This window comes from Phaethon lepturus, unplaced genomic scaffold, assembly GCF_000687285.1.
Source record: "Phaethon lepturus isolate BGI_N335 unplaced genomic scaffold, ASM68728v1 scaffold2230, whole genome shotgun sequence".
Classification (NCBI taxonomy): Eukaryota; Metazoa; Chordata; class Aves; order Phaethontiformes; family Phaethontidae; genus Phaethon; species Phaethon lepturus.
In genome coordinates, this window is record NW_010512396.1 from 159,075 (window position 1) to 172,310 (window position 13,236).

At 36.7% G+C, this 13,236-nt stretch overlaps 1 protein-coding gene across 1 annotated transcript in view; it reads left to right on the top strand.

The window, feature by feature from the left end:
• Positions 1 to 13,236, top strand: part of MYO3B (myosin IIIB) — a 175,533-nt gene that overhangs the window by 129,271 nt on the left and 33,026 nt on the right. Inside the window, exons 30-31 of the mRNA XM_010286583.1 lie at positions 2,995 to 3,058; positions 3,938 to 4,076. Coding sequence (XP_010284885.1) covers positions 2,995 to 3,058; positions 3,938 to 4,076 — 203 coding nt within the window. The remainder of the gene's footprint in view (positions 1 to 2,994; positions 3,059 to 3,937; positions 4,077 to 13,236) is intronic.

Genomic DNA, 13,236 nt, shown 5'->3' on the forward strand with positions numbered 1-13,236 from the left:
TTTCCTTTAATTACTTCAGTTTCCTATTTGTAATCATAGCAAACATTAAGGTTATTGCTTGCGATGGAAATAGGAGGTCTGCAATTCCTGTGGCATGCAGTGGAACCCATTGGGCCCTGATTCTCCTGTCATGTGAGCTTCTAATTACTTCACAGCTCATTTTACAGTACTTTACGGTACTACTGCTGTGCTGCCTTCCTGTTGCTATTGCATTTTTCATACTGCATACTAGCCAAACTTTCAGAATAGCTCAGAGACTGATCTTGAGGTGCTGAGCACCTACAGTTGATGCCATGTTTTCAGAAGTGTTCTGTGCCAGTTTGACATTGCGGTGGGTTGACTTTGGCTGGCTGCCAGGTGACCACCAATCTGCTCTGCCACTCCTCCTTCTCAACAGGATGGAGGGAGAAAAATTCAACAGAAGGCTTGTGAATAAAAGCTAGAAATCATGAAATACATACTCGTATCAGCAACAGTACATTCTGTGGAAGGATGGGGTATCTTGTGCCAAATACCACCCAACTTAGGATTGTTCTAGTTAGAAATATGGCATCACTGGGATCCTGAAAGACAGTTGGGGTCTAAGGGCTTCAGAATTCCAGAGGCTGATTTTTGCTAGCTTAAGCTATACAGAAGGCAAGCTGTTGAACTTTACCTTCATGTTTTAAACATTTAGACAATGTTCTAGCCCTGGAAAAGTTGGAGTACTGGCAAAACCATACTAAAGTCTAGATTTTTTTTTGTAGAAGGTAGAGATTAGTTCAAGCTGCATATTTAGATCCAGAGCCAAACCACCCCAAAACCTGAATATTTAAATTTAATGATGATTCAGTCCATTTTGGCATTGTAGGCCATTTGCCACATAGTGATCCAACAGCACTGCTTTTAAATCCACCACAGTGATATTCAAGAATTATTCATGATTTTTAGTTCATATCGGGTTTATTTTCTGCAGTATTGGGGATTGTGAGAATGAATCATCTCAACAAATGCTTGAGTAATTTTGGGGAAAAGTGGCAAGTCATCTAACCCCACTGAATAAATGGTTATCTAAGTAATATATATACCAGATAAATAGTAATAAAGAACTTTACCTGTAATATGGTACATGCACAAATGCAATGTCAAATATAGTCCTAGACATATTATATACTTCTCTGTACAAGAAGTGTGCCAGTACAAAATGAGAATGCATTTTTAACACGCATCCCTTCATTTCCTCCAAGGAAAACACCAGTTTAAATTCAAATTACATTTTAGGCAGAATGTTTTCCTTTTCTTTCTTTTCTTTCTTAGTGTCAGAGAGTAAAGGGGAATTTAAATTCCCCAAACCTGACAAGCAAATCCAACTTCATTTATGAAATTGCAACATTACAGGAAAGCTGAATGTTTACCATGTTCATGAACGCTTCATTTTGTTCCCACACCCTGAGGTAGCTTATCGACAACCGTGATGCCATCGTTGTTGTGATTAGTTTGCAACAATTCAAGCCAATGCTTTTGAGCTGGGGTAACACATTCAGACAAACTTAATTAGCCTAAAAGCCTAAATGCTATTACGAATAGGGCTTGAAATATTTCAGTAGCCTCTGTGGATGTCACAGAATAAATGTGTTCTCTAATATATATCCATGGTGATATACAGCTACTAAATTCAATACATAATAGTCTAAAATTTTTCAAGTCCTTCAGTAGTGCTATTTTAATCAACCAATTAAGTGTTTTTAAAGTGTACATTTTAAAGGTGCATTTTGAAAGGTAAAAGGCACATGTGGTCAGACATATTTTTAAAGTACAACGTTGTTCTATTGTTACATGAGTAATTTATAACTAGCATTGCCGACTGAAACATAGGTATTGACAAAAAATGAAATTTGAGATAGTATACATTGTATTTTTTAATCAGTAAAGCAATTTTTGCTCTTTACATTCCCCCTTCCCATTGTGGCCAAAAGGGCTGAAATGTATTCAGTTGTCATAACTGTGTAAAACTGAAAGAGCTACTTAGTATCTTGTAAAGCTTTTCCATGTCGATGAAAAAAGCTATGTTATATGTCTAAAGCAAAGTTTATGGCTGAAGCATATATTTCAGATGTTTATAAGTAGAGATACAACTGACATTAATTGTATTTTCAGAAAAGTTGTGAGGGGGTTGCAGAGTAATGATGCAATGGCTGAGGCATGTTTTGACAATCAGAAAATCTTGCTCTTAATCCTAGTTTCAGGACCATGAGCATATCAGTTAATATCTGTGAACCTCAGGTTTTTTATCCATCAAATGAAATTGGGAGCATCTTTTTTTGGTTTTGCATAGCTAAAGATTCTGGAGCAAGTTCTGTCTGGGTGGACTTTACTATTGAAGAGATCCATTGGCTTCAAAGGCCTGACAAGGATCAGGGCCTGCAGAAGATTTTTATGATACTTTAATTAGCATTAATGAGAGCAGGAATTGGCCTTTAGTATTTTTATGGTGACATAATGTGATCATAAAATAATAATAGATATAGACAAAGAATCTAAGAACACTTACTTCTTGCTCTGTGCTTAACCCAAATGGCTTTAGGAGAACACAAAGCCATGTATTTAATTTCTTCCTCATCCATCACATTTTGAGGGTCTAAGTTTAAATTCTGTGAAAACAGATTTTCACAGCCCTGGAAAAAAAAGTTTAGTGTAAAATCTTGTCAAATTAATTTTAATACATTACTTCAATTTTATAGAATTCTCATAAACTCATTTTACACATATGCACATATCCACAAATTTTTAATGACAATTTCATTGCTCATAGCCTGTTACTGTGTTTAATAACATGCACTTCCTTATAAAAGGAAATAGGACTGGTCTGTTTTCTCTGAATTGATTGTATGTGCATATTTAGAAATTGGGGGAGGAGGGGGGAAAGGGAAAAAAATGTGTATGCCAGTAAACCCTTCATAAGAATGAAGAAATTACAATATTTAAACTAAATATTTTATTTTCCTTTGCTTTTAGGCAGCAAACCAGTAACCAGCCTTCTCCTGTGGTGCCCGATTTTCTTGACAAACAAACAAAAAAGGTATTACTAAGTTTATATTCTAAAATAACATCACATTATAACTTCAAATTCCTGAGTCCACAGTTCTGCAATGTGTTCATGGCTGCTTGGCATAGCCATCTGAACATGAAACCGTTAGTGATGTTTTGAAGTCTTTGAGACAAAAGCCTGCTTGCTAAGAACTTTAGTTCTGTAGAAAGACAGGGAGGTACAGTGAATAAGAGAATCAAAAGGCTGGAAATTTGCTGCTGAGAATAAATGCTAGCTGCTCCCTGAGGTGATTTGTCTGTGCACTTCACTTTCTACAGATGTTAGAGACTCTTTTTTAGTAAGGACCTGAGGTTCTTTGGTAGCACTTTGATATCCTGCTCGAATTCAATATGTGAAATGGAGGAGTCGCTCTGTGACTTGGAGCACAGCATAGTCTTTGAAGTCTGATCCAATTTTTGCTGCTTACCATTTGATGTTGAAAGGATGAAATGGAGAAAATGTACAGTTTTTGCCAGTAACTCTGCTGAGCATATGTAAGATTAAAAAAACAAAATCCCTTGGATGATGTACTTAGAAATGTTAAGCAGATTAATACCTTCCTATAGCTTTTTTCTAAAGATACAAATTAACTATGAGAGCAAATCAGCATACAGTGCATGCTATGATTTAACTGCATGAGGAAAGGGGATAAGTTAAATGGAAAAAGTAAACAAATGTTAGTGACATGGATGCTAAGTTGGTGTTGCTGAAAGCCACAAAAATCTTGCATAACTTAAATCTAGCATTAGATGTTTCACAGAGTTGTAGAAAATAAGAAGTTGCCCTCTGTGAGATCACAACTATAAGTTATCATGACAGAGTGGAATCAATACATTTCTTATGTGCCTAAGCCAGCATTCTTTATTCCAGGAGAATTTGGATGAGATTTCTGCTTTGCCACTTATTCAAAAACATTCGTTCGAAGTGAATGATCCACAATCAATTAGCCAGTCCCAGTCAGTTGCAGACCATCAGTTGTCAAGTCCCTTGAGATCCCATAAAAGAGGAGGTAAGAAATCTCATAAAGTAACAGAGATCTTTCGTTTACTATTTATAAGCTACATGTTGTCAGCATGTAACTCGCTTTATATATTGATGAGGTCTTTTAACAATCCCTTGGAAGGCAGGAAACATAAAGGAACCAACTTTCTTGTACACATTTTCAACCTGGAAATATAAAAAAATCCCTTAAGTACCTGAATTACAGTGGCAGAAGTATAAAGATTTTTAAAATATGGTTTCTACTAAAAATGTGGTTAATAATCTAGAAATCAAATTGACTTTTGAGACCTTCAGCTTTCCTTTGCCTTCCAGCCTCAAAAGTGGAAGACAGTAATGAAGTCTCTCATGTTTGGCAGAATGAAAGACAATGTGTTTGTTCACACGCACAAGATTCAGTCAGCAACATGGGAAAGCCTACAATAATTCTATGATCTACGCAATGTGTTTTTTTATTTTATTTGCTGATACATTATTTTTGCCATGGTCAGTAAGAGTTTAAAAACTTGAAGTAAAACATTATGACATTTGTTGAGTTTTAACTGGTTTATCTTTGAGTATTCCAGGGAATCATTACCTATCAGAATACTTTCCTCTGTTATTGTAGTCATTGTGTCCTTGCAAATCCATGAATACAGACTTCAATACTAGATCACAGAATACCTTCCACAGCTTAAGATTAAGTAGGTTAGTAATGTGATATCTGTTAACTGGAGCCAAAATATAAATGATAATAGATTAATTTCCAGGTTATTACTGAAAAATAATTGTTTATAATTCTGTGCCATACATTAACATTTCTGTTTATATGTTTAATGGGACACCTTTAATCTTGTAAATCTACATACACTTATCTGAATACTTGAGCCCTAATACTGCAATTTATGTGTTTAAACTTTACAGAGTCCAGTCAAACAATTTACAATGTAAAGGTAAGATAGGTATTTATAGGGAGATCCTTCTGCTACAGGAGATAATGTGAATTCAATAGTTTTAGTCTTCTACACAGGCATAATGTACTTTCCATTCTAAAAACGGAATCGTATGTAAACACAGCAGGTTGAGAAATCCATTATTCTCTCTTCATGCATCCTGTCCATATGGGTTTTGAATCCATAGTGTGGGACTGCAGGGGATGTGTACATTACTATCTTAAATTATTACATGTTAAACAATAAACCTGTCAAACAGAAATATCTTTATTGCAGCAAATCCTCTTGAGCAAAGCAGTCAGGGCCCAAATCTGCCATCCTTACTCTCACTGGATGTTGTATGTTATCCTGCAACTAGTCTCCTTGAAATCAAAGACATTGCGTCTGAAGTAAACAATTAGAGAGAGTAAAACTGGCAGAATTACACCCTTAGCAAGCATGTGATTCAGAGCCATTTCCCAGTAATTTAGAGAGACTTCAAAAAATGTGAAGTGATAGAATAGAATTTGAAGAAGAGATAAATGCAACATTGATCTGAACTATTTAAGAAACATGTATGTATAAATGAATAAGCATGCAAATACAGAGAAGTAAGGAATTTCCTAGTGAAGCATGAAGATACTCAGATAGATGATCATATAGATCACACTTCAATGAGTAACTATTAAGGAAGTAAACCTGTTCAAGAATAATAATTTCTTTGAGTGCTTTTAAAAGCATGGCTTGCATTCAGAAATTCAGATGCTTTCACGCACTGCTTTATCTGTATTCAGTCTTTTTGTGTGAAGTATACTTTTAGACCTATTGTGAAAACTAAGTGAAATAGCAAATATCTTTTTGGAGTAAGAACACGTGTATAAAATACATGTGATATATAATGTAGGACTATACTACATGTTATACTGTTAGTTATAACTGTTACTCACACAAAAATAGCTGTCCACTAGGTGGTCCAAACAATGCGAAGACTGTTATTTTTCATAGTGAAACATTACTCTGTTATGTTATACATTGATTGTGAACTGTCTTTAAGTTACATTACAGGCAGAACTAGTCTGTCAGTCTGGTTGTAGTGCTGTGGATCTGGAACATAGAGGACAACGGGGAAGGGAATGTGACATGTTTCTGCACTGGTCTGTGACCCAATTATGAAGTAGTGTTGATGTTTGCTGAAGGAGAGTCCATATCCAAGCTTAAGCACAAAGGGAAGGACAGGCTGCTTATTTGTCTTGAGGCCTCGGTAGGTGAGGCTCTAGTGCAGTCAAGAGGGGACAGAACACAAAAGGGAAAAATGGTTGATATGAGTTTACTTATTTTTGTATTAATCAAGCAGACTATTCAGTCATGTCTTGTTATCCAGCTGGCTAATAGCACAGGCTGCCCATTCTCAGTAGTAGATTGGCAAAGGAAAAATAGACCAGGAGAATTCCACAAAGATCCTGTGAAGACTGTACTCTGTCATTAATGCAGAAACAAAAGCCTGCTTTTCACTTCAAAAGTCTTTTTTCACTGGGTCGTAGGAAGACTGAGCAGTATGGCCAAACTGCATGCAGCACAGGTTAAATGCATGCATGCACTGTGGTTGCATGGAGTCACCGAGGCTGGCTCTACACTGCCCAGGCGTTCCCTTAGGCTCTGCTAGAGTGGTGGGGCAGGACTAGTAGCAAAGCCAAAGATTCCCTGCAGTGTTTCCGCTGTGACACACTGCCTGGGCAGAGAGGAGAGTCCGGTCAATAGTAACCATTAAGCCAGAAGTTAGTTATTCTAGTCACAATAAAGTAGTACTGAAAGAATCAAAATAATATAAATATAATTGCCAGAGGCCAAGTAGTGGTATTCCCTTAGATGAGATAGATAGTGAGAATGTTTGAAATAATTAATGAGAAGTGAGTGCTTCATAGGGAATTGACCAGTGTAACTTTGCCTCAAAAGTAAATATGACAGATTTTCTGATGTGCAAAGGAAATATGTTTGTAAAAGGAAAGCTAATAGTATCTCTGCATTGACCAGAGACATAATTCTTAATGCTAACACAGACATTTTGAACAAGCGAGAAAATACTCAAAGAGTCTCTGGCCTTAGACATTCTCTTGTAGGAGAACAGTGTGTGTCTTCTGATGATGTTCAGTTTACACCTTGCACCTCACACTGTTGTCTGCAATGCTGAAACTTTGTGAGATGTAGCAAAATTTGCCAGGGTTCTGAGAGATCTGGAATTATGCAATCTGCAGTGTCTGTAGCCACAATCTGAGGCTGAGGTAGTGAAACTTGCACTATAGTTGTAAAAGTCAATAGGCTATTTCCAATATAGCCTTTGATTTAGCCAATATATCCAATGATTACTTCATTAATTGTTAGGGCTTAACTCCAGTTTTAAAGCAGTCACCCAACTTTAATTCTATCAGGACCATAATTATGTTATAACACCCAAGCCACAGGGAATATACTTAGGTGATTGGTCTTTGCTTCAGAGTTTTCTTTGAGTCAGACTTTCTTGTTGAAAATACTCTAAGCCGCCTCAATCTCAGCCCTAGAGTACAGTCTTGATTCCGGTATCTTGCACTTGCAAGTGAAAGGTGCTTAAATATAGGGAAACATCTTACTCTACGTGGTAGTTTAACATCGTATCATAACTTTAACTCTGATCTTATTTAGTTCCTATTTGTACATTGTTTTAAAAAAAGATAACAGCTACAGCAAAGCAAGAACATTAGTAATTTGGAAATGGGGACACTTGTTATCCTTTGATTCACAGAAAGTCAACATCCCAGCATGACTGTAATACGTATTATCTCACACAAGATGTGGTATCAAGATCTGGATGCCTTGTAGCCAAAGGTGCCACTTCACTTTCTGCAAGTGAAAGAGAGATCAATCCAAGGCATTCAGCTCTTTTTCTCTGTGTAACTCAGCTTCTGGTTGGATTCCGTTACAGCAAACCTTCCTTTCTAAATGAAAAATAAATCTGCTGATACATAATGTGGTGCTAAATGCTGCGTGGACTTTCAGCTAGTTGTCATTGGCAGATGGGATGATACTGACACATGGATGCCATTAATTTCAGAATCCTATCATTCAGGATTTTAAGTGAAAGAATTTATAATCTATTTAGACTTATTTTTGGTTGTTTAATCAGGAGTTTCGTTTCATCATTTTTAAGCCCCCTACTGAGACTAATTTTACATTGAAGGAATGTAAATCGTGAAGAACTTGACTGTAGTCAGTAGAATCGTAACGGTGAGAAGAATTGGGTCTTTTGGTTATAAAAAATTGACATAAAGTTCGCTACATGTCTGGGGTTTAGGGTTTTTTGTGGCAGAGGATTTGGTTTGAGATTTGAGTTGGTCATTCTTATGAAAACAAAATGCAAATAAAATAGCATGATCATGGGGCAGTCTGAATGTTACAGGAAACACTGAAAAGTCCAAGGTAGTGTTCCATAGTATGATCTGATTATACTGAGCATGCTGTAGCTATGTGCAAGGCCTATGAGATCTCCACAGTATTCTTCTACTACACAGCACACTATAGCAGAGGACTTACTATTATCCGTGTTGCAGTTGAAGCCTCGGGCAGAGGAGCTGCTGATGTGGTGTGTTGTATAATGAATTTCCATTGAAAGGATCCTGCTACAGTAGTGTTCTGTGGCTTTTGAGACAAAATCTGGCTGGGCATGAGCAGGGTAAAAAGTGGCTTCTTTTGCTTTTTTCCTTAAAAGAATATCACCAGATTACTGACCTCTTCACACCTGGGATAAATGCTGGGCTTTGGGCTTAGTAAACAGAAATCCTGTTTCCAAATCATTAATTTTACCTTGCAAATGTGTAAATAGAAATAACAGGAAGGAGAAAATATTTTTTAGGATGTCTCCTGAGAAAATATGCTGAAAATAAAGCTACATCTCAAAGCAATCATTATTGTTTCTATCTTTATAAGAAAGGATAATCACCTTTCCAGGGTTGTGAGGCTACATATTTATGCAGATTGACTTTATTGGTGCGAGTAAGCCTATCACTGTGCATTGCACTGCACGTGGTGGGACCCGCAGGAGGGCCCCAGGAGGGACCATCCCCTCCCATCCCGTGGAAACCCTGAGTTTCTGCTTTCTGGATTTGTGCTGGGCAGGAGCCTCTTAGCTTCACTAGCCATTAGGGTGAGAAACACAGTACCTCGGTTTCAGGATTTCAGTTCTTCACCATATAGTTATAGTGTGGATTCAGAAAATCTGACTGCAAACATAAGTGATGTCAGTTGAAATTCTCTCAGCCTTATGTAAAGTTTTCAGCTGATGTTGTACCAATGGTGTTTGTATTCTGAACTGGTTCACCCACAGACGCTTTCTGTTAAACATTTTGCTACTCTGTGGTGGCATGATTTGCAGGCTGCATTTTGACAAAGTAACAGACCAACAAATCTGAACAGAAATTGGGCTGTTTGTAAGTTTTTCTTTACTGCTCAGCTTCTTAATTGTTTTTCCCCATCCAATAGACAAAGACACAAACGGTGACAAGTGATAAATACAAGCTTTGATTTGTTAAACACATGTTAGCTCTATGTTTAGCCCTAGGCAGTGAATTTCATTATAGGCTGGTTTACTTCTGGATTGGTTATTGTGATTGTTTCCAATGCAAAAAGATTTGACCTGCAGCCATGACTGATTAGTATCAAAGGTGAGAGATAAAATAAGATGCGAGTAAACTACACAGATAAACTGCAATGAAGTTCTCCAGAGACAGCTCAGTACTTGTTCTATACAAAACAAGTTGAAATTCAGCTTTTAATAGCTGCATTGCAATAAAAGAGACTGCAGATCTCTCTCATTGAAATATTGGAAAAAATAGTGAGAAATTTAATAAAGTTGAATAATCTATAGACAATAATGCTGTGCCAAAACCCCCAAATTTTAATATGGGTTCAGTTTCTCCTCTTAACATATGATATCTACCACTGTCTTTCTGATCCAAGCTGCAGTTCACCTGCTCTTTCTGTCTTCACTTTCTATCCATGACATACAGGTCTGTCTAAGCAGCTCTTTTTGCCATTTTTTTGTTGGTAGTTAAGTTTTTTTACCATGCAGTGCTTCACTGTTCTGTTGTTATTGCTTGAAATTAAGTCTTCTATAGCAGCTTTATTTTCATTATTTTGCCACCGTTACTAGTGCTCTGAACCAGCAGCACATCTCAGATGACTGATCTACTTAGGCAAATAGTGCAGTTCCTAATTCATTACTCTTCTGTTTCTAAAAAAAATGCACCATTTTATTGAAGTAAACTTTGCTACAATAAGTACAGTGTGTACAGAGCTTTGAGGGTGCATACAGAGTTCTCTCCTAAGAGGATAACAAAATATAATTTGTGAAAATATTATTATAATGTTTTGCAAAGGAAGAGACAATTCAGAATTTTTTATCTTTTCCTCATTATAAGAAAACTTTAGATAGTGCCTTTATTTCAGGTTATTTTGTAAGAAAAAGGTTGACAGTTAATCATTGGCTTTGATAGAGCTATGATTTCAGCTGCTAGCTGTATGTTACCAAATAATTTCTGGTTCTTTGCTGATACTTAAAAATGTGAATTCACTCTGATGAATTCCCCACAGCTAAGTAGTAGTAGCTGGATTTCAGATCTTTCTTTCTAGAAGACACTGTATGTTTGCCTGAATTATTTACATTTTTACAGTTCTTCACAGATACTATGAAGAGAAAGTACGGTGGTAAAAGCAGTAACATAAATAATGTGATGATGACAGAATGGTACATGAGGTGTGAGATAGCTCAGAATAACAAATTCATTTCTGAAAAAAAATTTAGATCTTACATAGTTTGCATGTGTTTGGATTTTTTTTCTGTATCCCAGTTTGGGTAATTATTCTAGTGGATTGTGATTAACTGCCAAAAATCATGTACAGCTTAATAGAAAGCCAAACCACGGTATATAATTTACGTGGTTGATCAATGTAAATGAAAAAATAATGCCTCTGACAAGTAAAGGGTAGATACTTAGGACAAAATATTTGCAACAACCTATGTGAAGATCTAGGTAAAAGTTACTCATAGATACAGTTTGATAAATAGGTATTCCATTCAGTAAATCATGAACTGGCTGTGAAGTATTTAGGTAGAAAGAAATTACCTTATATCAGTTATTTATTAACTCTACTCATGACAACGATTATATTCTTTGAATCTCTGTCATTACTTCTCTGTATTCAGTTGAAGTATTTTATATTTCAGTTCTCTCACAGATAACCTCAGTTGATTTTAATGGTTAAGTTGAATACAGCAATAGCAAATACTAGCTTGTAGCAGTAATTACGAGCTTGCAGAACCCATTCCTGTCTCCAGGCAAGGATAATCTTTCTTGAGGATCTTCTTTGCATATGGAGAGAATTATTGGGATGCAGTTGTGCTCATGCGTTGGCTGACATTGGCAGTACACCAGAAAAATATGCCACACTCCCACCTTCCCTGCTTAAAACACCTTTCCCCCAAGGAAAGATAAGAATACCAAAATCACAGGAAGTATTGTTATTGCTGCCAATGGGAGAAAGAGAAGCTGCTTTCCTATGTGTGCTCAGGCAGGCAAGAAGCGTATCTTAGCCGTAACACAATGTATACGAAAGAACAGTTTTAGGAATTCTAATATTTCTTTTCCTAAAAATATCTTGGTACCTGTTCTTTGTCTTTAAGTCTTGTCCTGCCTTGTACAAATGAGTGTTTTGTGCAGAAGCATAAGCAATGAACAGTGTGGGAAGGCAGGAAACACAACTATATAATTACTAAGTATCGCCTCTTGCTTGCTGTGTTGGTCTGCCCTAGCAGCTGGGCTAAGTCTAACAGGGAGAATGCAGAGAGAGCTAACAAGCTGAACAGCATCAAGAATACCCATGGAAGACTCGGTCATCTTTAACATGTCCTTTCTAATCTGACTCTTTTGCATTTTGTTAGGAATCAAATATAGAGAATATGTGTGATTGCCTGGTATTTAGGTTAGAGTGCTATACCAGCTCTTTACCTTCAGCTGCAGCTAGTTGTTTTCTCTGTAAGCTAGGAAGTACGTCTTTGGTTCTTTGTGGCTTTGTGAGTATAGTGCTATTCTTGGGACTCCCTCTCACCAGTGTGCTTATGTTTGTCTCATGCACACACGCAAAAGCCACATTCAGAATAAGGAAGAAAATACTAAATTGTTCCAGCCTCTTTTTGTAGTACTGGGATTTGCAAACACCAAAAATACCCTCCAGCAAAGTGGTGCAATTGTTTTTTCTACATTCTTTTAATGCTGTTCTTTACTGTATATTCTTAGTTATGATAAAAAGCATGACTATCAAATGAATAACATGAAGCTTGTGGCTTTTAAAAGGCTTATTTGCACAAAAAAAAAGTTTGCTGCAGCCCCACAAGAAAACTGTGAGCTAATTTGAGTAGCAGCATATATGGGTGCAGTTTTGAAAATTCAGAACAACCAGCTGCTACAGTTAAAAATCGGTATAAGGGATATCTGTGTAACAAAAATCTTTGAGCTGTTGATTTGTTTTCAGAGACAGGTGAACATGTATGAAGTTCAGATCTGCATCCTGTCTCCCCTAATGTCTGAAAAGGCCACAGGTATAAGATTCCAGTTTGGGCTCACCCCTCATATTTTGCTCATCAGACTTAGAGACAAAGTGATATCAATTTCTTTCATCTGTTGTTGTCCATGTGCTTCCAATTAATTTTTCATTCATAAGAAACTGATAAATTGGAAGTAGTACTGCTCTTAATCTCCTCATAAGGGTCTGCCCCTTGCAATGGTATTCGGAACAGCTGTTAGGTCGAGTCTATAGTATATATCAGTTTTCTGTCTGCTGTATCAAGGCTCATGCTTTGTACTTTTTGATCATTGATTTAGGGTCCAAGAAGGGTGAATTCCTCAGCTTCATACCCAAAGGAGCTTAACTGCTTTAGAAAAATGAAATTTTACATGAGTAGATTAGATATTTTTATTTGCAAACTGTAGTCTATTTTAAAACATTCCCTGGGAAGAGCATGGTCATCACAGAGAGACACAGGCAGAGACGTCACAGGGCATTGCAAATGAAGCAGGATTTTCATTATCACATTTCATCATCATAAGCAACTTGCAGCCTTAAACATTTTAGTTCAAAGATTGCCTACATGGTAGTACCACACAGCTCAAGCTAATCGTTGACACACATTGAAGAAAATCACTGTTAATTCACAAAACTTCCTCTTCTCTTCCC